General features: G+C 41.4%; 1 protein-coding gene and 1 long non-coding RNA gene across 3 annotated transcripts in view; one reads left to right on the forward strand and one right to left on the reverse strand.

The window, feature by feature from the left end:
• Nucleotides 1-7,059: 7,059 nt before the first annotated feature.
• LOC136364357 (uncharacterized) lies at nt 7,060-14,050 on the reverse strand. Its single transcript, XR_010744145.1, has 2 exons — nt 13,856-14,050; nt 7,060-7,515 (listed from the first exon to the last, which is right to left on the reverse strand). It is a non-coding gene; the product is annotated as an uncharacterized lncRNA (long non-coding RNA).
• A 432-nt stretch (nt 14,051-14,482) lies between these two features.
• REEP3 (receptor accessory protein 3) overlaps nt 14,483-25,916 on the forward strand; it is a 41,083-nt gene continuing 29,649 nt past the window's right edge. For both annotated transcript variants that reach the window (XM_066324252.1, XM_066324253.1), the window contains exon 1: nt 14,483-14,616. In XM_066324252.1, the coding sequence (XP_066180349.1) occupies nt 14,585-14,616 (32 nt within the window). In that variant the 5' untranslated portion in view covers nt 14,483-14,584. The remainder of the gene's footprint in view (nt 14,617-25,916) is intronic.

The raw sequence follows: 25,916 nt of genomic DNA on the forward strand, positions 1-25,916 counted from the left end.
ATTTCTGCTACAAAGCCAACATTTCATTTCCAATTGTCTTCTACAGAGAGACCATGGGCTTTTCTTAACACATCCTCCTTGAAAGCACAATTATTTGAGTGGTGAGGCAGTCCTTGAACACTGAATGGGACATAGAATCAGTGGGAAAGCACAATTCTTTGAAGACATCTATTTAATGTCCATGCAAAGGCTGCATTAAACACCTGGAGGTACAAAGGTGGATGAGAGTAAAAGTTGTGGTTTGTGGCATTACCTCCCCAGCTCTACCACTAACATCCTGTATGGTGATTTATTCCATCTCCAGTTGTCTACAGTCACTCTCCGTCTGGGTCTGTCAACTGACCACTCCTAATCTTTTCCTGTGTCTTGGCTTTTGCAGTTGTAAAAAGGCTGCAAAAGTGCTGCTATATTTAAACGCAGCTGAAGATAGCACCTCACTGTGTGCAGGTTTCATCCTCAGGACTTCTTTAATACCATCCCAGCTGTTGCTACAGCACACAAAGGATGAAAATTTAAGTTTACTGCATTTGTGAATCACTCCAACCATATCTGTAAAACAAAACGTTGTTGTTCACAGGGTGCCACTCCATCAATGCTGACAACAGCAAGGAGCACTACTGAGCCTCCATGTGATGTTTCACAGTCAATTTATAGCCTAGAACAGATGAATACAACATATTCCAACCTTTCTTTCTGTTCCAGCTAATGTGATAGCACCAAAAAAATGGTTGAACAATTTGAATAAATATAGTCTTCAATACATTCTCTTCCTCAGAAGTTTGCTGACATCTTCAGAGATCAACCTATCCCTACACAACCCCTGGCCCCCATTTCCTGCAACCCTTAGCCACTGCCCTACACTTGAGTCAGCAAACAGAACTCCTGGGTACCCCACATCTGCTGTAAACACACAGTCAGCCTGCTCAGCCCAACTAAGCTGCTGGGGTGGGTTCTGCTGAGACCTGGAGCTGCTGAGATGTGCTCACCCCTCCATCCTGCCCTGGGGTTGCCTGCCTCAGCTGGGGATGGCACCACCTTCAACAGCTGGAATTGTTTTCTGCAGTAAGTGCAGCCTGAGGGTAAAACATCATTAGACCAGCACTAGACCTTGGTATCTAAGAATCTGTCCCACTCCTGATGGGTTTACACCCTGTAGAGGTAAAATGCATAGAGTGGGGCAATAGAGATAACAAGGCTCTCAATCTCCACCTTTCCTTGAATACTTACAGACTTAATTCCTAAGGTGAAACTGCAGGGCTCTGCTTTGGCCTTATCAGATAATGTCTCCATCTAAAACAACTTCTTTCAATTTGTTTGGAGGAAAATGCTCTCAGGTTCTTCAAGGCACAGATGGAAGATGCCATTTCTACTGGTCACTCAGCCCAGGTGAAAGCACTAAGAGCAAGGATGACCCGCAGCAGCAGTGCTGTAACATTTTTGTGGCCATTCTAGCAACATTAGATTTCCAATCAAGTTTCTTTCCTGCTTTTCATCTTGCTGCTGATGCCAGCTTGAGGCTTGGTACTTCTCAAGAATCATGAGCTTTAGGCATATCAGTCAGCCCCTAACAGCTCTCCCACAACATGTAATGCCCAGAAGACAGCACAAAAACTGAGAACAGATTTTTATTTAGTTGAGGTGATCCAGCAACAGAACTAAACACCAGAAGACATTGGGCTTACTCAGAGCCTGAGCAGCCCCAGCAGTGCTGATGGTCCTCCTCAAAGGGCCTGCCTTACCTTAGGCTGCACCCAGCTACAAGCTCCTTTCTCCTGTCAATCACTCACACAAAAAACCTGAAACCAATCACCCTTAAAATTAATTAATCACCTTCCCATAAACCTTTACTTCCAGCGGTGCTTCTCCCCACTCATACCTAAGCTAGATAAAGGCCAGTCAGTAAGACATTTTCTTCTGCTAGGGCAGCATTAACTGGAAAGAGTGTACAGAAATATAGGCTTCTCTCAGATGGGCTCCTGGCATATCAGCTTTGTGGATTATCTAGTGTGTGAGTATTTTTACCTAATGTTAAGTGCTTGGCTGTTGCTATCTCTGTGTTTTTACAATTAGTGGCTTTTGAAGGTTAGCAGATAGGTAACGATAAAAAGAAAATCCCTAAAAACTCCAACAGCCATGTGAAGGCAGTTACTGCTTTTATGTCAGACTTCTATCTCAGTTTTGAGATGTACTAAAGGTTCCCAGAACATTGTAGAGGAATTTCTGTGTTGGATGAATGGTATTTAAGTGCACATAGTACACTGAAGTACTTGGGACAGAAGTTCTATAATTTTATTAATATTCTATACCTAAATTTCTTAATGTTTATTTTAAAATTTCTTATGGACTTTAAAAAAAAGCTATTAAGAGCTGTACTGGTGCTGCAGAGTAAGAAGCTTCCTCTTCTCTGAACCTCTGACTTTTCTATGATTTGTGTTGGGGTGGTGCCCTCTTCAAAAGCAGGGGATCCTGTTAACAGCAGCTTTGGACAGAAATTGCTTGGATGCTGCTATTGCTTGTCCTGACATAAGTAAAACAGGTGATGGTTATGGTAAGGAAATGGTTTACAACGCTGCTTTATAATATGCTCAATGAAAAGCAAATGGGAGACTCTGGGTTTTAGGAAAGGTCTAAAACCGAGGTAAGAAACAGCTGATTTCAGCTACCATTAAAGTGTGCTCTAGATGGGGAACATGATCATGTTCTTTATGCTTGTCTGGGGAAGAAAAAATATTAACAGAAAGAGGATTTGGCCTATCTGAAACTGAGGTAGAAAGAGAATCTCTTAATTGCTTAGAAAAAAAAATTAGTTGCTTTTTCTTTTTGAGCTTCCTGTAACATCCTTTCTCAGCCTCATTTACTACTCTGCTATCCAAATTCCTTTGCGTTTCTTTACACACATACATACAAATACTACAGTATATTCCCTATGAAGATATAGGGGATATACTGTGGTATTTCCTCTATGCCTTTATCTCACCAAGTATAATTGTTTGTCAGTTTTGTCTAAAACAGTAACAGTGCTTATCATGTGGTAAGCACTCTCTAACAAACTTGTCTGATGAATATTTTTGTGTGATGCTAGTTCTTTCTTCCTGCCAGCAAATTGTCTGCCAATTAGCTTAAAACTGGCACACAGGTTTTTTTCCCTGTATTCCAGCTGCCTGTCTTGTTGAGTTTCTGTATCAGGAAAAGACAACAAATTAGTGTTAACTGTGTTCTGCAATTCATTAATAGCTATTATTTAACAATATTTATCTCTTTGGTAAGGGTTAGGTCTTAATATTTCATAGTGTTGTCTGGCACAGGGTGTAAACAAATTATGTTACTGATTCTGTGCTGATCAAGCAGTGGTACTTTTGTATTTTGCTTGGCACTGTTATCCCAATTAAAATGATCACAAATTTTCTACTCGGCTGGTAACTTCTTTGATCAATTTACTGTTCTCATTAGAAGTGTTCCAGGGTTTGTCTGTCACATTTGTTCAGGCTGCATTCAAAATTTGCCCTATAAAGGGAATTGATTTAAGTCTGCCCTTACTGCAAGAACTGTAATGAAACATTGTGTCTTATAATGACAATTTGAAAGGGCACAAACCTACATAAGCAGAGAGACGAGAAAGGACTTGCATGTCTTCTTGGCTTTAAGAGCAGTAGATGGTGTTTGGCTGTTGCTGTGTCATTTAATTGAATGAGAAGGTTGTCTTGGAGTCATGAACTAGTTGAGGCTGGAAGGAGCCTCTGGACATTGTCTAGTCTGACCCCTCCCTGCTCAGAGCAGGGTTACCTACAGCAGGCTCCTCAGGGCTGTGTCCAGCCAAGTTTAAATATTTCTTCAAGGCTGGAGACTTGAGTCTCTCTGGGCAATCTATCATAGTGGAAAAAGTATTTTCTTAAGTTCAAATGGAATTTACTGTATTTCAGCTTGCGCTCATTGCTTCTTGTCCTTTCCCTGGGCACCACTGCAAAAAGGTGGCTTGTCTATTTTGTCTTTGAAAATTATTCTAGCAATCACTGCTATTTGTATAAATAACACCCTGATTATTACCAATTATTACGCATTCGTTATTGATTTTGTGGCACCAAAGAAATCCAATTTTCTGTCCTCCATCTCCCTAAGTTATCTTCCACAGATTCTCATCCCAGAAGTGCTGGAACCTGCTTCCTACATTTGTATCCTTGCTGTTGCTCCTGTAGTGCCTACTGGAAAAGGTAGAAGCAGAAATTGGTTCTTCTTGTCCAGCTGGCTGAGTTCAGCCAACAGAAGTCTCTTTTGTCTTCAGTAAGTGAACTCTCTGAATGTTTACACCAGCTACTCTAGTGTACAAACCAGGGAGATGTTTTTCTCACTGAGGCAAGTCCTAATTACAGGTAAAACTTAGAAAAGCATGCACTCTGTAGCACCACTGACAATAAACGTGACTGAATTGGGAAAAACAGTTTTGGGAAGGATTAGTGGAGAAAGATGTGCTTAGTCCTCAGTAGTTGCAGGTATCTGCATTGCTGTTGTTCCCAAGGTAACTGATGCTCAATCACATTTTGTATCATTATTTTCCTGTTGCATATGACTTTTGAACTTGAAGCTTCTATTCAGAGAGATTAGTATTTTTGATTTTTTTTATCTATACAGGAACTTATCTGGTCCTGTCCCATACTATTTTGTAGGATGATACGCAAGAATCCAAAGGAACAATCTGCTTTAGCATGTGCAGGTTTTTAATATTAAAAAATGCTCAGAATACAAGACCTGCTGAAGGAATTTCAGCAAGGTGTGTGCAGGTGGTTCCATGCTCTATGAACACACTGTACAGGTCTGCAGAAGACCTGCCTCCTTTCAGTGAGTGGTCTGAAGTTGGACTTGCTCTTGAGTCCTAAATCAAGAAACTCCTGGGTCCCAGCAAGAGTACTGTGCCACCCTGTCTATGTTTAGACACTCATCCTATTTTGAGTATGAGACCAAAATAATTGTTAGCTTAAATATTAGAAGCAGCTTAAGTGGGGCAAAATTAGAGTAACTGAAGATATATCTCCTTTTCTTGGTCCTGTATTTCACTCCTCCCTTTCATCTTTTCACTCTTAATCAAAACAATCTTCCCAGATCTTTGTTTTGGTATTACTAAGTTGCAGCAGTAGCTACCTGTAAATATTCATGATTTGACCATATCTTAAAAAGATGACCCCAAATTACAAAGCATCAAGTTGCAATTGTAACCGTAATGAGATTATGTAAAATATCCCCCAGTATGGTCTGGTCTGTACTTAAAAGCACTGCATTAACATGGACTTCAGAAAAGGCCATCCAGCCATGTCTGATGGCTCTGTGATGCCAGTCGTTATTTACCTGAAGCAGACTTGACTGCACACAGCGTTGACGTGATTCAGAGAGGTCAAGGTCGGGTGGTGAGCCAGCCTGCGTGGCTGGGCTGGGGAGAGATGTTCCCTTTGCAGGAGGAGGCCTTAAATGACTTATTACATCTATAATTTGGGACTCTTATATGCCCAGGTGTAATGCAAATCCACTGCCTTTCTTGTTTGCAATTAATGTCAATAGAAAGATGAAATGGAAGTTCAAGGAAATGGTTGCAGTAAGCACCACCTCAGAGCCTTGTGTTGCCTCCAGTTTTCTTACATCATAAATTGCTTTGAGCCCTCTAAGTTACAACCCAGCAGCTTAACACTTGTGTTTCATGTTGCTTAAGTTAACTTTCTTTATACAAAAAAGGAGTCTGAAAGCACATGTTTGATAACTGAATGAATTGAAGACTGAAACTAACTGATACAAGAGAAATTTAGTGGTGCTCACAGTTGTGATGCAACTCATCTGCAGGGAAATAAAGTGAGGGGAGGTATTCATATCTTCTTTCCAGCATTTGCATAAGCTACAAGACTTGTTCCATACTAAGGATGGTGAAACTTGAATATTTGTTTTATTCCTATGAACCCAGTGGGTGGACCACAAACATTAAAGCCACTCAAAGCCGTAAAGGTGACTTTGGTTTTAATTCAGCTGATTTAATTGAGAAGCATTCATCATTTGTGTAATTCGTGGTCCTAATACTCTGGAGATCAGCTGCTGAGGTTCCTGATTTTTAGGTTGCACTTAAGTTTTGTCAGGGTTTTTTAAATTCAGTTTTCATGTTCCTTGATGGATTGATTTCCAAAATGCATGAGAGAGGATGAAAAAAGAGTATGTGGAAGAACTGTGTCCTTACATGACTACGGTGTGAAAGGAAGCCAAAACAAACCAGCTACTGATTCTCATTTTTGACTTACTGGACAGTGCCTTTTGTGTAAATTTTGATGTCTAACAGTTATTTCTAGCAACTTCTGGGAGACAAGGGGTATGCAAAAAAGGCAAAGCTCTGATTTGTCTAGACAGAGCATCTTTGACATAAAGTGGATGATTGTTTCCTAGCCTCCTCTAGGCTACCAGCTCAGAGCAGCTACAGACACAGTGTATTTATGCCTGTTAAACCAGAAGTTCTGCCTATTGTTTTTCCTGCCTTCATCACTTTCCACTGCTCTAGTCCAACTATGCTACACCAGGCTATTAAACACTGAGCATCCAGAATGTCTAGACAGGCTGAAAGACTGTCTGTGCTCTTTTTCTCAGCGTCAACTTTCCAGAGAACTGAAAGGCTATTTGGAAAGCCAAGGTGGCAGAGTTTCGAGTATAGGAGAATTCTTCAGGCTGCCTTCTGAGTGGGCAGTAATACACAATGCTAGGGATTTCTAGCAGTGCACAAAAATTCGTGTGCAAACCTCCTGCTGCTCCCCAGAGAGGCTTCAAACTTTTGACAATTACTGCTAATCTATTAAACAGCTTGCACTTGTATTCTAAGGATACCAGACTACACAGAAATGTATTCTGTTCCCTGGCAGTGTTCTACTCATGTAAGAGAGAAGAAAACGAAAGGGTGACTTCCTTGCCACAGAAGATAGGAAAATTATTTTTGAGGCAATAAAAATGGTTTCTGTGCAGGGACCTGTGGACCAAGAGAGATGTTTTGTATATCTGCTGGTTTTGGCAATGTTGAACAAGAAGACAAACAGAAGTGCCAACTTTTTTTTTTTTTTCTATGTAATCTTTATTTTCTTCAGTTGTGTCTTGAGTCACTCTCATTAGCAAGAAGCAAGTACTTGTTTCTTGCAGGGTGGAAATGAATGTTGCTTCCAGAAGCTTTGCAAATTGAAAGTTAGATACCATATAAGGGCTGTCTACTGCACACTCAGTATGACTGTGATATGTTATAGAAACATGCTTTGATTTTGCACCTCAGGACAAGCCTGGGAGGCTTTGTCAGAGGTGGGGAGGAAGAGAGGACAGTCAGCTGGCACAGCAGGAGCTGTCCTTGTGCTTGCAGGAGTGAGGAGACATGGGCGCTCCTATCCAGCCATGCCTTTGTGATCCATCCTGCTTCCCCTTTGCCTGAAGAATCTTGGGACACCTTGTGTTAACTCTCTTAACTTCCAGTAAGGGAGAACAGCATCTTTGTGGGAGTGTTTAATAACCTGGGCTCTTTGAAAGGAAAGTAATTTTTCCTGTGTTAGGTGAGCTCTCCAAGAACAGACATCAACAAAACATTCAGACTGGAGGCTGGGAGTTTGAGAAGCAGCATGCAAGGAAGGTGCCTGGATCAGAGGACCAACAACTGAATTTGAGCACCCAAGAAAATTTTGTTTTCTCTACTGATGAGAACAAAAGAGGGTGGCAGATTTGCTATCTTATGCTGCTTGAACAGAAAGTTTGTAAAGTTAACAGAAATCTGGTTACAAAGTTCAGTATGTGAAAATGCTGGACAAATTTGGGGTTAGAGCTAGAAATCTTCCATAAAGCATTTAGGGACTAAAATAAAAAACATTCAAATAAACTTGCAGTTGAATTTATCAAGAGATTGAAATGTGACTTATACATGCATAAATCCTTGTGGAGACCTAATGAGTGTGAGAGGCATCTCTAATCTGTCACTTAAAGCATAGCAGGAACCTAAACTGGAGACTAAAGGCAAATTCAAAGTTTAAAAGCATGGGCCTGGTTTTCTAGAGGGAAAAACAATTTACTGATGAGAATTAAAAAAAAAAAAAAATCTGGTGTTCTGATGCCTTCAAATCAATATCCTTTGTTGGCAGCACTGTTCCTAGGAAACAAAGGTTATCTGACTCCACACATGAATTAATGATTCTGTGTCCTGGGTTTAAGTTGGATGAAATGATTTTCCCTTCCAGTTTTAAAATCCAGAGAGCCCTTTTCCCCACTTCAGGGGAGAAAGCAGAGATGACACTACTTGGGGAAAAAAGGAACCCAAGTTATGAGAAGACAGAAAGCATAGCTCCAAGGGAAAAACAGATCAGGATATTGTTTAATAAAACAGCTTGCTTAAATGCATTTGTTGGTCAGCAGCTTTGAGTAGACCTGTCTTGGAATGAGAAAGGAAGGCACCGTGGGGTCAGCTGGCTAAAGGCTGTTGGTGTTGTACATAGGAATTGCCATTCTGCCTCACAGCAGAGGCTCCCCTGAGTATCTCCCTCAGCTAATTGAGCTGTGCTGCCCTGAGAGTGTGGGAAAGAAGAAAAGGGAAACCTGATAGCCCAAGTGTCCTTTGCTGGCAGCCTTTTCAGTTGCTGGCTAATGTACGATGCAGTCCTTCAGCTCTTGGTGCTCCTTATGCTCCTCTCAAGCTCTGTGTATGGGTTTGGGCTTTGCGTTTCAAGGAAGTTGGGTTAGACAAGGAATCAAAAGGACTAGAAAATATCCCACAAGGAATTCTTTATTCAAAGGAAGATTTGATAACTTAAGTACAGGGTTGTAGTGTGGCTTTTTTTTTTTTTGAGTTGCTGCAAAGGAAATTAACATTTTTTTCTTCCATACTCGGGGGAGGCAGGAATACTCCTTGACTCAGCTTAACTTTGATACAAGGAAAAGCTTCCCAGCAGGATAATGAAGGACTGGAAAACATAGTTAAGAAGAGAGATGTAATTGCTGTTGAAAGGCTCCAGGAACAGGTAGGACAAGGCATCTGTCGAAATGACATGGGGTGATCCTCGTGTCCTTATGCAGCAGAAAAACATGGGGTCCTTTCTGTTTCTAAGATGTGTTTTTTGAGCAGGTGGCAATGTTGAACAAGCACTGTTTAGCTGTAGACTTTGACATTCTGCAAAAAGATACTGTGCTGAACAACACTCCAAGTGTTGCCAAAGAAGGTATATCTCTTCATTTTAAGTAAAATCTATCAGCCTGTTCAAAAGGCAGTCATTGTTCCCTGATAAAATGCAGCTGGTGTGCACATGAGCTTAGTCAGCAGACTATAAAATAACATAAGCTTTCCATAGGGATCAGAAACATCAAAAGCAGAAATTGTATTTAAAAACAATCTCCAACAGCTTGCTATAATTATTAAATGTGACGCATCACAAGTAGTGATGGAATATAGCTGAGAAGATAACACCCAGATAGGAAGGAATAATATGGCTTTGGTGTCCATCTCTGTCTATAGGTTTCAGATCCCAGAGAGTGGATCATCAGATGCCAGATAATGTGTAGCTCATCATTTAAAATGGGTCTGCCCTCATGAGGGAGGTGTGTATTTACTGAAACATTCAGGCGCAGCTTTTGAACAAGTTAACAGTTCTAATGCTGCTCTACTTGGGAACATGGGAGAAATAACCATGTAAATCTCTCCACTGGACTGCCCTAGTGGGATGTGCTGGTATGGTTACACTTAGCTACAGAGCAATGTTTGAAGGGCCATGTGCAATATATGTCAGACATTTCTGTCTACAGCTTCTCAACACAGAAGCAAGGAGGTGACAGGTACAGCAGAGCAGCTTTGTGAGAGCCTTTCGGGCTGGAAATGAGCTCCTCTGTTGCCTCAGCTTGCCCTTGTGGGGGCTGCATTTTATAAGCTTTCAACTCCAAATGGAAGCAATAAGGTAGGATGGACATATGACTGCTGCCAGGAGAAAGTCTCAGACGGAGCTGTTCTGAACTTTCCCCTTCCGCTTCAGATCACGTTTCCCTCAAGAAAAAAAATCCTAATGGGTTGCTTTTATGTTTCTGCTAAGAAGGAACTGGAGGCACTTAACCCATTGCAACCCATTAAAAATTGATAAAACCAATCAGCAGTTGCATGATAAACCTTTTCACAGCATGGTGCATGTTGTTTAAAATAGTAAGTAGAGGGACCTTTTAATATTTGTACTCATAAGATTAATTGGATTCTGTCTGAATCGACTGCTGCAGTCAAAATGGGCTGGTGCTGGAGTGTTGAAAATGCTTTGGCTTTATATAGATAGGGCTGTTCTGAATTGCTTTCGGTGTTCTGTCTCAGCCTTATCTGCTTTTCCTGACCTACAACTCACAGAATAAACAGTGCTAGACATCATTCTTTCATAGTCTTGAAAAGAAAGTATCTAGGCCTGCTGCATTTGCTAATTCCTCTGCTTGCAACGATTCCCCTCTACTACACAGTGCAGTCATCCTACAACTCCAGATAGATGCCTTTTTAAATCCAAATTCTATTTTGCTTAAAAATCAATACTAACTGGAATTGTCAGGGCCCTAAAAGTCAGGAAACTGAAGTCAAGAAACACCTCAAACCATTAATTTTACATCATGTTGCAGTTAGTGTTTTCTGGTTTTGCATTTGCAGGTATATCTGTGAACATGAGGGAAAGAAATTGTTCAAAACCTAAGGTTTTTACTTATTCGTATTGAAGCAAGAGCTTTAAAAGCAATGTCAGACTGTAGTAAAACTGAGAACCATAGTGGTTGAACCTGCCAAATGAAAAAAACAAAAACGCAGAAACATCCATTTGAAACTTTGTTTTTTTCATTAAGTTGGGTGCTTTACATTCCTAATTTGGAATGTTAATAAATTTAACATAAACATTTCTGAAAGAAACAAACTTATGGCCTCTTAGCATTCTGTCTGCATGCTGGAATAAAGAAAACTCAAGCCACAGCTGCATTAGGCACTAACTGGCATTGCCATGTTCCTCAGCAAGATGCTGTGCTGGGAGGCTGAAATACATGTGAGCAAGAAGTGGCATGTGCAGAATAACATGCAAAAGCTTCAGCTGCTTTGATTTCCTAAAATGTCCATAATTGTCCAACACTCAGTTTCAAATTAAATTCCATTAGGGCAGAAAGGCTTTTTATCTAGAGATCAGAGCCTACCTTTGCTGTTGCTTCATGCATAGGAAAGGTAGATGAGAGGTAAATACTTGAAGGTAGTATAAACCATATGCTATAAATCATCCCATATAGTATAAACTTAAATACTTGAAGGTAGTATAAACCATAAATTTCAACCATATTAATTAACAATCAGTTATGGTAATAAAGTCAGCTTGGAGTAGTCTAAGATATAGTTGTCTTCACCCATTCTGTATTGCTGTTTAAACTGGCATCATCTGTTCTGCGTTCTGATCCCAAAATTACAAATGTCTGTGATACGATTCAGGACTGAAAGAAATCTGTATTTTTTTTTCAATTATTCTAGATTTGAGACTAACCTAGGATAGATGATTATAAAACAGTGAAGCTAAGAAAAACCCATCCCTGTGATTAAGCTACGTGTATTTTTAATAGATGTGATGCAAGTGGGGCTGTCTTTGGGGAGCATACCCTTGTAATGCAGGGAACTGAATCCCTCTGTCACAGACTAACTTGTGTCTTCCTATCTGTTGCTCATTCACTGATTGCACAGCTGCCGTGTAATTAAAATGTTTGTTTACCTGTAAAAGAGGTGAAAGCTAAATACTGATGTTTGTATACATACATTGTATTATATCAAAGAAGTTAATTGTAAAGGCAGCCTTTACAAATGGTTTTTCAAACGCTGTTAAAACTACTTAGAGCAACTTTTAACTATTATTAAGTGGCTTTTGGAAGGGGTGTTAAAAATATCCTATAATGAGATGTGCAAGTGCAAGTCTCTTCCTTACCCAGAAATAGACACATGAGTAAGACAGGCCGAGTTTGAGTAAGTACATGGCATGGCTTTAATTGCTATGCTGCTCCCTGTGTTTCTGCCATGCAGGAGCATGGATTAGCATTATGTGTGAACTGGAATACAGGGAAGCTCATGAAGTCCCTGTGCCTGTCTGCTGAGGGCCCAGCAACCACCACCCAGCTTGTTGCACTGAATTAAGTCTCAAAACATTCTGTGAAATTAAGTGTAATCTTCTGAGCAAGATAAATTACTCTTAGGAGCCATCTGCCTTTACCCTTTTAAAAAATGTCTCTTTAAATGTAAATTTAGCTTTCCACCAGAGACAGTATTGCCATGGTAACAAACACAAGAAAAATAAATGTCTCTTAGAGGAAAACCACATTTTATTTTGTATAAACATATTCCATATAAAATGAATTATGCAGCTACGGAATTATTGTATATACAATCTCAGACAGTAAAAAAGAGTATCAGTCTTTTCCTGGAATGGTTCTCTGAGCTAGTACCAAACATAATTGCTTGCAGTAAAGAAATGCATTGTATACTTAATTTCATATGCTATGAACTAGAGCTCTCATCTTTCAGTTTGCTCTGAGTTCACTGGAATGCTACAAACTTGAGCGGAGCGTCAGGCAGGCAGCAGGAGTTTACTGGACTGGAGCCTAAAATGTAATCCCTGCCAGGTCATTTATATTACAAATGCTTTGCTCTGTGAGTTTCCTCTGCACAGTCCACCACTGGGGAGGTTTGTTATTCAAAGAGCACAGAAGCAGTGGTTTGGATTTCTCCTTCACTGAATGAAAGGAAGAATGCTTTCAGGTTAGGCCTGTTTCAAAAATAAGATTGATGAGTGGTGTGCTTTTAAATCGTTCACAAACAAATTCCTCTCTACCTCTTCCTGCATCAGTAACCCCCTACAAAGGTCAGTGTGAGGAGACACCCAAGATGGGCAGTATCATTGTTTGCAATAATTTCTACATGGTTAAAAATAATTTCTTTTTACATTGTCTACTTTCTGATCTCAGGCTTCAAATTTCACAGTTTACAACTATAACAACAGTTTTCAAACACTCATGGTTGAAATGTTCCCCAATTGTTTATTTACACTGTTTCTTTCCCTCCTTTTGGCCTTTTGCCTGTGTATGGTGTGTTTGAAGGCCGCAGGGGAGTGAAGAATGCCCATGGCTGGGTTTCAGTGGTGGGAGGAGGTGAGGAATTCTGGTGCTTGCCTGTGGAACAGAAATCTTCCTGCATTTACCTGGCACCTTGCATCTGAATAAGACTATAGCTTAGACAGATTAAGCTCTTTCTTCTTTCTGTACGGCAGGCAGGGAAAGTGTATTATCCCCACTTAAAGTTATGTTAAAGAACTAATTTATTCTAGAGATTGTGACGCTGACTTTGGCTGTTTACTGTGAGAGGCAGCAGGAATGGAGCTGAAACTGTAATCTGTTCTTTCCCTACCTTAGCTGCTGAGCGGCAGGTTCAGTAGCATCAACATCTACCACTTTGGATATTGCTCTGTTACACTTCTTGAAATCAGAAGAGTAAAATGGAATGTCTTCAGCGATGGCTTGGGCAGAACTTCATACAACTTCTGAGAAAAGAGAGAGCTGTCAGTTTCAGCAAAATATTGTCCTTTCAAGAGTGCAAGCAGTTCTGCAGGAAGTGTAAAACTAATATGCAGAGATGGATTGCATTGGAATAACTAACTAATGAAGGTATTAGGGAGCAATCAGCTTCTCCTGCATGTCTCAACCTGCCAGACTGCGACCTTGGCAGGAGTACCTGGACTGGGTTACACTGCGGACTGTCCTGCTTGCTGTTGGGCTTTGGGCAGCAGCTGGTGAAAAGACGAGTAGGGGAAGATACAACAGTAACAAGGTGGACAGGCATTAATATTACGTGTACCTTCCTGGTCATGTGCAGTTTTGGGTTAACTGCATGTAGCAGTCTGTGTGGCCCACCTAAGAACCACTTAAATAGTCTTTGGAGTGCTTGTCATCAAGTATAGAGGAGAAGCAGCCTCTCGCAGTGCTTCAGAGGGGTGGCGGAGGCCAGGGAGCAGCGGCCCACAGCCGGCTCAGAAGGCCGGGCTCCAGCCGGGTGACGCACAGGTGACACCTTATCTAACCCCACCAGCCACCCTGGGGTGACTTCAGTGCATGACGTGGATGTTTTGGCCTGCCAAATATCCTACAGCGCTGCGAGCACACGGGGAGCACAGGGCAAAGATTAAGGCAGGGGGTGAGCATCCCACCCCACTTATTGCTAGAGACGGTCACTATGTTTCAAACAGAGAAGGGGAGAAAGGTGCCTTACTATGTTAACGACTTCTTTCTGTTCCTCTCTCTTCCAGCTTCCCTGTAAAGGCTGTATCGGTGTGAGGGGGTCTGGGAAAGAGGCCGCTGCTGTTCATACGGCTCCTATGTGAAGAAGCAGCCCCGCACCGTCCCCAGGCCCGCCCGCCCTCATCCCCCTCACGCCCGGCCCCGCCCCGCCGGCCGCGGCCCCGCCCCTCAGCCGCAGTGCGCAGGCGCGCAGCCGCCGAGCCAATGGGGCGGGCGGGGCGGGGCGGGGCTGCGGCCATTGCGGCCCGGCCGGCTGAGGGGACGCGTCGCTGCGGCCGCCGCGATGGTGTCCTGGATGATCTCCCGAGCGGTCGTGTGAGTGCCGGGTCAGGGCTGCGGGAGGCGGCTTATTTCCCGGGGCGGGGGTAGTCGCGGTGAGCGGGTGGCGGCGGCCCTTTTCTTCTTCCCCCAGCCTCAGGAGCCGGGTGTTCTGCGCTCTCCTTGGGGCTCTGTGTGCCTCAGAGAGTCCTTGTGCTCCCAAAAACTCCCACAAGACCTGCACCGACCGGGCTCAGGGTTAGGCCGTGTGTCTCCTGCTCTGTGTGCATGTTCCACGGCGCTATGGGGCCAGCCAAGTCGCGCTGCTTGTGCCTGTCACGCACGAGTTGCAACCGTAGCTTGTAAATGGATCCTGTAGTAACCTGTAAAATTAGCCTATAAAATCTGGTAACTTTTCCTTTTTAACCTGTGGCAGAGTTGAGAGAACTAGAAGAATGCTTGCTAGTGTGGACGGCGGTATGTGCTGAGTATAGGTTATCAGCTGAAGAGGTAGATTGGCTGTGTTGCTGTGTACTGAACTTGATAAACTGGAGTTTCTGAAAGCCAAAGAGGCAACATTTCTTAGGCGAGAAGCATCATGTTACGTGTTGTGTAAGTTCTGCATGAGAAAGCAAACTGCAGTGCAACCTCTGATTTTTTTTTTTTTCATAGGTATTGTACTATTCCTTCCTGAAACTGATGAGTTATTGCGCTCATTTGAATAATGCTCCCTCATAAAGGTTGAGTAATATTTGGGCAGCAGACTCTTCCTTGTGCTCCTTGCTGGGCAGCCCTGTGACAATGGGGTCCTCAGTGCTCATTGGGTCGCTTGAGCTGAGATTTGCTGTGTGTGAGTTTTTGCCAGGCAAATGGAGCGAATCTGCTCACAAAGCAGTCCAACAAACATCCGAATTAGCATAAAATATATAGCAGGAGTGTGTGGCCCGCAGCCGGGCATAATAGGATTTTCCCGTGACATCCCCCTTAAGCTGTCTGCTGTAATTTCATCTGGAAACTTTGTCAGGAAGCTTTCTCATACTGCCACGTATATTTTCCTGCTGCAGTCCAACCACCTAGATAAGTAGCAGTCCTTCTCCCTCTTGCTGCCCTCCCCGAGATTTGTCACATAATTGCGACTTGGAAAGCAGAACATCATGTTCCAGACTTGGCAAAGGAGGACGGAGGTTTGGAAGAGAGGCTGTGGGAGGAATTGCTGTCAGTGCACTTTGTCGGTGTGGTCTTCCCATGGGCTATACACGTTGCTAAAGGCAAGAGGCATACTCTGACTTTCTGTACATCAGAGCTGCTCAACCTGTTTCTGCTTTCTTACATAAGAGCACCCACCAGAGAATTCTCATTTTAACTACTTAGACTGGTTGGTTTCAAGGGAAATGGCAGCAGTGCTGAGTACCTTAATTTCTGATCACCAAATTCTTGTGTAGTTAGTTGGGCTTTTTCCCATCCCTGAATTCCCAAGGGTTGTATTTGCATAAGTTCAAGTCCTCCATGGGCTGCACCAATAGGGAAGGAAGAGAAAAGTTACTGTTCTCCACAGATTTATTGCAAAAAGCAGTAAAGATTAATGTATTGTGCAGTTCTGTGTAGTTTGGTTTTCTTATTGCCATTGGTCACTTATCTGTGTGCCCTAATTATTTTTGCTAAAAAGAGAGTCCTAAATATTATTTATAAATCCTTTGCACCTTCTTGTGTCCTTGTTTCCTAGATGTGGGATTTAAATAGTTTGGCGATGCTCAGTTTCTCAGCAAGGTGAAAGTGTTCAATGAAAACTTGGACAGCTTTGAGATTATTGTTCAATGTTGCTAATAAAGCACAATTCATGTGGAAACAGAAGGTGAGAAGTAGCACTGAAGCAGATATGGTGTGACGTGAGAGGCCATAATTTCAGTGGTCTTGACAATGTCCTTCTTGTCCTGTTTTCTCAGTGTCCATTATCTTCCTTTTTTTATCTGTTTTCCTTCCTGGTCTCTTCTCAGATGTGCCTATTTCAGTGACTTTGCGTCTCTGAATTGTGTGTTTGGAGTTTGGAAGGTGTATGCCGTCTTTCCCTTAGAAGCCCTGAGAAACAGGTTTTAAGGACTATGTAGCTGTGAAGATCTGAGGCTTTTTTTATATCTATAAATTATGTATCATTTTGATTCTGGTGTGGTGACTTCCTGGTGCGTGTGTCCACAGCAGGCCCATGCAGCCCTGTTCTGTGTGTGCAGCCAGCAAGAGTACCTGTCATCTCGAGTGCTGATGGGAAGGAGCAGCAGTTTCTCCATCTCTGGCAGAGTTCTCCACTCCAGACTGACCTCCAATGTTTCAGGGCCAAAAGAGCAGCAAAATATTAATTTGTAGGTGTGTCGCAGTGCCCTCTGCTGACTTGTGATGTGGTGGACTTGTCCTGACGTGTGTCCCCAGCAAACTGCCTTCTGATTCAATCTGAGACATGGCAATTTTGAATTCATTAACTCCGCTAATATAGTTTGGCTAACACTTTAAAGAGCTAGGGAATGGAGCTAATAGAGAATTTGAATTCTTAATTGCATGTGAATTGTCTTGAGGAGTCATGCACAGCAAACAGGGAGTGGTTCAAACTCACTATTCCACGTAATAATCTTCGCAGAACTTTGTTTTAATGAAATCTTTTCCCTTTGCTCTATCAATGCTATTATTCTTAAGTATTTAAACTTGTGAAATACCTTGTACTAATTGCATATCTTTATGTCAAGAAGCAGAAGGCTTGAAATGCATAATTAAAATATCTTTCCATTTCTGTGTCAATTGGGTGCTGCTGTAGTAACTATTGCTCATTATTGTTTCTAAAGTACACTAGCTGTTGGAACAATTTTTGGCATGTTTACTGCAGGTTCCTTTATTTTTCACTTTACAAAACCAACAAGAAGATAAATTATTTCATTCAGTGTCTCAGAAAACTTCTCAGAGTGGCACATACTGTTCTTAGTCTTTATTGGTGGAAATAATTATTTTAATTTGTGACTGCCTGTCTTGATAAGTTCAAATAGAGCCTATGCCTGACTTTTAGTCTGCTTGGGTTGCTCGTTCTTCTCATTTGTAAGGTCTGAGTGATTGTGCACACATCAGTTGCTGAGACAGTATTTAATAGTAAACACACTGAATACTTGTCAGTCACAGCCTGGTATGGATGAGATCAGACCATGCTCTTGTGCCAAGCAAAGATGTGAAAGCGTCCTAAATACAAAGTAGATGGCCATTTTGTTCTTGCAATCTGTTAAAGCAGACTGTCTGCTGTAATCTGTTAACTTTTTTCCCGCCTCACTTAAAAATGAAAGTTCCCCCATCTGTGTTGCTTTGCCACACGCTCTCTCCCTTCGTGTTTAAGTGCATGGTTTGTTTCCAGTTAAGTAGGTTAGCATCAGTGAATGTTGGAAGGGAAAATTGCAGTGCCCCACAGAAGGATATACTTGTCTTAGGTACTTAGTAGTTAGTTTTGTTTGCTTGTCTTTATGATGTCTGTCTTCCCCACCCCAGTTTTAGAGCCTTGCAAATATTCCTTAATTCTGATATTTGATTATAACTAAATACTTTAAGCTGGACCAAGACTGTCTTGGGAACACGGGAGGTGACCTGAAGCTAGCTAGTGCTATTAGTCTCTCTCAGCCTTTGCTGCTTTACAGGTTGGAGCTGTTTCTTTAGCGGTAGTTTCCATTATCTTACTCTACCTTTAATGCTTCCTTCTGTTGTTGTTTGACATTTCCAGATGCCCAGCTGCCCCTAGAATTATTACATATCTGAGAATGGGTGGCTGAAGCCAGAGTTTTTGTTGGTTGGGTTGTTGTCAGGAATACCTGGCTTAGCATGTAGGTGATGTTTTATGTAACTGTGTATGCTTTGACTGTAAACCTAGATTGTCTTGTTCTTGGAATTTTTTTTTTTTCATGAGAATCATGAACTACAAAAATATTTACCCTCTAGTTTGCTAATCAGCATGCTCCCAAACATGTCTCCAAGTGATCACGGCTCACAGGATGGAATCAAGTAACAATAACACCATGTGTGTGGAAGGAATAGCTGTAGTTTAATAGCCTCATCTTCAAGTCAGAGGAGCCATTTGTGGGAGAGTTTCTTTGACTGTTTGTAGCCTGCTCTTTGGCACAGTGGTTGCAGCTGAAGTATGAAGGATGTTGACTGCTGTTGGGTGCTGAATTTCTGAAGCTGTTCTTCAGTTTAAAGGCCTATAAATTGCTGCTGCACCTGTGGGGAAAAAAAGAGTTGCTGTCATTGTGAGTAAGTGAGATGTACTGCAATGTCTGTCTCATCCCAGAGCTGGAATGAATCGGTGATCCTGTATCAGTTATCCTTGGCATTTCATGCTATGCTTAAATAGATCTCACTGTCCTTTTGCTGGGAGGGGCCATCCTGCCCTTCCCCCTTCCTCCTTTGCTTTCCACAGGATCCAAACGTTGCTCTGTGACCTCTGTGGAAGTCTGGTTGTTTTGTCACCTAGAATGACCATCAGCGCTGATAGAAGTTAATCTTTTGTTCGTTGCAATGAACCGCACCAGCTCATGCTGCGGTTGTGTAGTTGCTAGGTGAGTGCTGTGTTGAGAATGAAAGGTTGCAGGACAAAACCTGTATTATTTTAGGCTTTAGGGTATGGTTCAAGCGTGCTCTGAAACCGCATTCTTTGCGTTCACATTGCTGCTTATTCTTTCTTCTTGTGAATCTAGTTCCAGTAATAACAGTGCAGCTGTTCTAGTCAAACAATGCGTGAGGTTTTTTCAAGGGGTTTCAGTTTCATGGGCTGAAATCTGTAAGCATGTGTAAGTCTAGGGATTATGTGTATTGTTCTGACTGTGTGAAAGTTTCAAATCATTTACATAATTGAGCAATGAAATCATCAGAACACTTCTCTCCAGTAGTTCAGCCTCTCAGTGAGACAGTCTTAATGTATACGATGAGAAGTTTCTGCTCACTTGTATGTGGCTATTAACAACTCTGGAGTTAGTACAGTGCAAAATGACTTTCTCTGACGACTTGTAAGGAAGAAGTGCCCCTACTGCTGGTCTGGCACACCCTGCCTTAAATCAACGTTTGCTCTGCAGCCTGGCTGCTCTTCTGTCTCCCGTGTTGACAGGAGGGTGTAGGTGCAGGGCAGTGTGGTCAGTGTGCCCAGCCTGTGGCGGGCAGGGGAGCTGAAGCTTGCTCAGAATAGATGGAGCACATCTAGAGGTGTCCTGTGGAGTCTGACTTTCTTACTTAATGCTCTTGGCATGTGCTCTGTTACAGAATGTGTTGAAACCCGTATTGAAGCCGTCACAGCTCGTGGATGGAATCAAGTAACAATAACACCATGTTACTGTGCTGGTGTGGAAGGAATAGCTAGAGCTTGATAGCCTAATCTGTGTTATAGGTAAAGAAATAGCAAGAACTGCATGGTCTGGCACAAAAGGATGTTCCTAATTAAAACCAACAAGCTCCACTCTCACAGTGTTCCACGAGCTGATGCCTGCTTTGAGAGAGCACACTCTAGGCTATTGAGTATTTCTGCAGCCTGGACAGAAATGTCTTTCCTGGGTTTGTTCACAGAGGCAGCTCCTCATATGTCTGTGTAAGGTTGAGGAGGATCCTGAGCCAAATTTTGCTTCTTTAAAAATGAAGTTTCTTTGGCTTAATGATTTTAATATTTGATAGAAATTATCTTCAAAATGTGTGTAAAAACAGATCTGGCAAAGTCTTCTGTTTTAGTGTCCCATGTGTAAAGGAGCTTTCTCTGAGCTTTTTGGTCCTTTTTTTTCTGCTTTTGAAATTCCAAAATTTTGAAACCTGTGAAAGCACTAGGTTTGTACAGAAGAAAATATTACATCTGCCAACAGTACAATCCCTGTGTTGCCAAGGCCTGCCAGACTAGGTCATAACAATTTACTGCAGTACAAATGAGATGAGGTGTGTAGAGTCTAGACAGGAAAGGTGATTGCAGGTTTTTTGCTGACCAGGGTGACTTCAAACATACCTGGCCTCAGTGGCACAGAACAACCAATCTGACAAGATGGTTTTGGCTGTGAGGGAAATAAAACACCCCGCAGAGGCTATCTCTCCAGTGACCTTCTTGTCTGCCATCTCTGTTCTTTGCTGCTCAGTTTATCACTGACAAAATAATAGGGTGTTACTTCTGTTTCTCTTGTGTTTCCTAGCACTCTGCAAGCATCAACATGGAGTTGGGTTTAACTAGATGAATGTTTGCCCTGTGTTTATCACCTTTGGAGCATTGCTCATGCATCCCGAAGACAGTTGGAACTTGTGTTGGATGTTGAAAACAAGGTGCTGTTTATTTCAAAAGCCTGTAACCTGGCTTGAGGGGCAGGGGTTTCCCAAGCAGTATTTTTCCTGATGTGAGAAGCTTGCTGTGACATAATGCTGTACTTTGTGTTAAAGCTGTTGGAACTTCCAGTGCTCAAATGGGAACATCAGAAAACAGTCTGTGCTTGTGCCTTCCTACCACTGTCTGCTTTTGTTATTTCCTCCCCCCACCCTGTTTTGTAACAACTTGATCAAAACTACGGAAAGGAGAGTGAGGAAGATGCTCACTAGCTTCAAGATATCCATATTAGTTTTTACAGTATGGTAACATTACCTTAAACTAATAGAAAAACCGCAAAGATTTATTATTTGGCTTTGTGCTGTCATTATTCACTTCTGTCTGCTAATATTTTTTTTCCCCCAGATGAGGATTTTGTTCTAGAACACATAATTTACTTTATGTCTGAAGGCACGTACTCAGCTGCAGTGTATTTAGTATTAGAATGTTTTGGAAGCTGACTTATTCAAAGTTTTCAGCATCGAACAGTTTATGGTTCACTTGGAAGACAATATATCCACAGAAACATAAAACATGTTTTACATGACTGCTTTGGCAGTCATTAATTTGCTGTAGTTGCAATGTAAGCAGTGTTGGTTTTACTATTCTACTTGCAGAACTTTGAGGGGTAGTTTCTCTTGTCTAAAAGTTACCCTTGAATGGCTGAGACAAAGTGAAATTTACATTTGTATAAAGAGGATAATGTGAATTGGGCAAATTGTCTTACATTTGCATTTGGAAAATAACATTTCTGAAAAGGCACATATTTCTTTTGTATCTTCTGGTTTCTTGGCCCATTTACATATAACCAGTGAAACATACTTATGTTAATAGAATTCTTCTGTCAAAAAATAAATTTTTTGTTTAATCAGCATAGTGTGCTTTTGTTGCTTTTGAGAGCAAAACCTAACCCTCAAACTAATTAATGCATGAGTCTCTAAAGAAAAACCCATAAATGATTTGGGTTCAAAAGGGAGGAAGAAAAGATATCTTTTAGTGTTGTATTTTTGCCAGTAAGGTTAAGTTACTAATAGAATGAATAAGTTACTAATAGAATTACCTGCATGAATAAGGCTGGTAAAGATTCTGCTTGTCAGTCTGAACTTGGTGTCTAACTTCAGAGTTCTCTTCATACCAGGTATAATTGAGGAAACGTGTGTACATGGAATGACAAGTCCAGATGCTCCCTCAACAGCATCTGCCAAATAACTGAGTTCTTAGAAACCTTTTCCTGTGTACAAATGGAAAGGTTTGTTTTTTGAATGCTCTGAGAGGCTTCAGAAGTACATTTCTGGGTTAGAAGATTTAACAGAGTTGTTTGAAAATCAAGGACCTTAAGGCAAAAAGTTACAATGTCTAACTTTGGATGATTAAAAGCAAAATCACCATCTGTCTGGGGTAGAGATAAGACATGCTTACTTCCAGAGTTGGTGTTAGATGCTTCCACTTACCACTCTGCTCAGATTGTGGTGTTTTTGTAGCATTTTTCTGGGAGAGGCAGGACATTGAGGCTGGTCTGTGACTACACCCTTGGATTCAAGAATGTGTGATGATTAAGTAAGACCTTTCTGAGCCTTTGGGTTATGAACTTCACTTTTTTCTGGAGCCTCCTGGACAGATTAATGTTCCACACAGTGTGACCTATAGCAGCATGGACACTTTTTTTTAAATGCGGCTCATATGAATGGGTGGTTACATGCAGTGTAATTTGCCTTATGCTAACAGACAGCTCAAAAATAAAATGTGATTTCCCTTGGAATAAGCAGAAGCAATTTTTATTTGGGACCACTCCTATTTTGAATATTAGTTTCCTATAGCAAATTATTGTGATATTGATTAATACTTCAAAAATAGAGAAGATACTCTTAGAGCATCAGACAATGACTCTGGATTTTAACTTGTAAAATTAGCTCAAGTCTCTAGGAGACTTGATGTAGGGTGAAAACCAAAGCTGAAAAGGTAAGAATCCAAGTGGAAATCCATTTTTTGACTATGGCATTTGGAGGTGATAGAATGAGCCTAGGCCGTAAGTGATGGCCAAGCCTGGAAGAGGAACTCCAGTGGAGTAGTTGGCTTTGAAGCCACTTGTCAAAGCTGAATAAAGCTTTAAATTTGAAAAACAGTTGAGAATGGGCATGACTTCAGAGTCTTGAGAGACCCTAAGCTGGGTGTCCTCTAATATTGAAAATAATATTGAAGTTCTGGATTCCTGAACCTACAGTTTGAGTATTGGGTACATTAGGAAACTTTCTCCTTAGGCAGCTGCTGAGACAATAGAGGAAATGTGCTTAAACACTTTATGGCAAAGAATTTGTCCTCAGCTCCTGCAGTCCAGACTTGATGTCTGTAGTGTGTGGGCTTCCCATTGCGACTTCTATAGCTCAACTGAAGGTAATAGAACTGAGGGTCAATATGCCCAAATAAACTTTAACAAATAAAAAGCTGACCTTGGATCCTTTCAGGCAACCAGTTTTGGTTTTTTTTTCCCCCCACAGCAGTGAAAAGATTACTACCATCTAAAACACTGAGTTGTCTTGTCTTTTTACCTGTTTATTTCACCAGGGCTGAGATCTCTGAGACTTCCCAGAGCTGAAGCTTTACAAGACTGTAAAACATGTTTAAAAATGTGCAGGACTTGGTAGTACTGAGATGAGGCTCTGCTTTTTCCCTTTATGCTAGCTTTGATTCTCCAAACATCCATCTACCTTTCCTTGTTTCAAAATTTGCTGTGGCACAGAGCAGAGAAACCTTTGAGACAAGTGACTGCTGACTTGACACAAGTTAGCTGATGTTACTGTAATCAACAATTTTCCAATATACCATATAAATTGCAATGGAAGGTGTTTGAAGGTGTCCTCTGGATTTTTAAGTATCCTTGCTATCAAGGCCATCATGCTCTTACACAGAAATAAAGACCTAAAAATTTGTAGAATTATACAACAACATAATTTAGAAGACACTAGGCATAAAACTAAGTAGTATAAATAAGAGTTGGTAGTTTTTTACTTAAATTTATAGAAAGCAAGAAACTAACAAGTGTATGTATAACTTTAAACCTCATAACAAAATAAAACACCTCATTCTAGATCTGTAATGTTCCCGTTAATCTTGTTCAGCACATCATCTGCATTAAATTACCCATGTCTTTTAGGAGCTCTCAGAAGTATCCTAAATGGAGAGGATCATGTTGCTCGTGAAAACTGCATGTGTAGCTTGTAATACCTCCAAGAGCAGTGCGTGTAAAGAACTTTTTTCCCAAGCGAGGAAGCTCATAAGTGTATTTCTGTCATCTGTCAATTACCTTTATTATGTAAACTCTTTGTGACAGTTTCTTTGAACATGCATATAGATATCAGCTTTCATCTTTGACTACATTTTTTTAAGTTTAATGGTGTCTTGCTCACCTGCTTTATGAAATAAGCTTATTCATGCATGTACTAAATGAAAACAGAAAATATCTTATGAAAACTATGCTTGGTTTGATATTTTTAAAAAATGAAAAATAGCAAATTAGTCAGTTTGTTTCTTCTGACATCCTTAATCCAGCTGTCAGTCCTTGCTGCTCATTAGAAGAAGGCACAGTTCAGTACAAGGGCATGTATTTTTCTTTGTTTAAAGTCATGTGCAAGGTTGTCTGAAGAGCTGCCTGAGAAGTACCTGCAGTTGTTCCTAATTCTTGGCTGTTTCTCAGTGTTCAGTTGTGCTCCTGGCTGATACGGGGCCACAAATACTTTGCTTCCAGTGGTAAGCAGCCTTAGCAACAGAGAAACTGGAGATGACTTCAGGCATTTGAAAGAAAATAACTTACTAGAGATTTAAGTAAGTGTGAGCAGCTTTGAAAACGAATTCTCCTCCAGCAAAGATGAAATTTTGCTATTGAGTTTGAGGTAAGAGCTTGGTGAGAGATTTAAGTTCTCTTATAAAGGTTGTTGTGTATTTGAAGACATTGAATGTTTGCTCTTTATCACGAGGAAGCATTCCAGATGGTCTGGTTTCAGTTCTTGGGTGTGAGAGCTTGGAAGGTGTGAGCTCACCTGGCTGCCCTGCACACGTGGGGAGCTCTGCCAGGCTGTAAACAGGAAGGAATCCCAGGATGGGCAGGATGCTTTACAGCAGGGGTCAAAGACCTAGCATAAAAGCTAGAGGTGAATAGGTAGTCATGCAGAGGTGACTAAGGGTTTTATGAGAGTTTCTATTTGCCTTCCAGTACTAGCATTTTGGAATTTTCTTTACAGCTGGGTTTGTTGGGCCTTTTGACTGTGTTTTGAACAGGATTTGTTATCTGATGGGCGTTTTGTTTGTTTGGGTTTTTTTATGACACGGTGATGCTATCTCCAGACTTTTCCCCTTCTGTTAAATTACACTTAGGCTATGCAGCAGCACAAGAAAGATTGCTCAGTTGTGGACACAAGTTTTGGGCACTGTCTCCAGGCACAGGTGCAGATTCTTTGAGTTAGAATGAAATGCAAGTATCTTCTCCCCACGTATTTCTGTGCTGTACAGGATCTGTATGTGAACAGGAGGGGAGTTGATTCACAGGTTTCGTGTACCCATCAACTCGTGAGAAGGGTGACTGGGAGAACTATGTTAAAACATGAATGCAGCTTGACCATGTGAGTTTCCAGGCTGACTCATTAGAGAGGGTGGCCTGGATTTTGCTTCAGGAGTTGTTTTTTAGCAGTCCATTGTTCCAGACTGCCACAGGCCCCTGAGAGAGAGCTGTTCAGCCCAGAAGTACATCAGCACTTGCACACAGATTCCTGTCCAGAACGTCCCTTATGGAAGAGAATCTTCTCTAATTTCTTTGTTTTGCTCTTTTTAGACTTCCTTCAAGGTTCAGACAGGGGTATTTCCATGTTGAGATAACTTGAAGAGTTATTATTAGTCCATAAACATGAGTGGATAGGATACTTGTAACAGAGCCTGGAGGTCTGCATTGGTTGGAAGAAGGGCTTAATTGTCTCCTATCACACTGCTTGCAGTTGTTATACTTGGGACCCATTAAATACAAGTTCCT

This window comes from Sylvia atricapilla, chromosome 8 (genome assembly GCF_009819655.1).
Source record: "Sylvia atricapilla isolate bSylAtr1 chromosome 8, bSylAtr1.pri, whole genome shotgun sequence".
Taxonomy (NCBI): Eukaryota; Metazoa; Chordata; class Aves; order Passeriformes; family Sylviidae; genus Sylvia; species Sylvia atricapilla.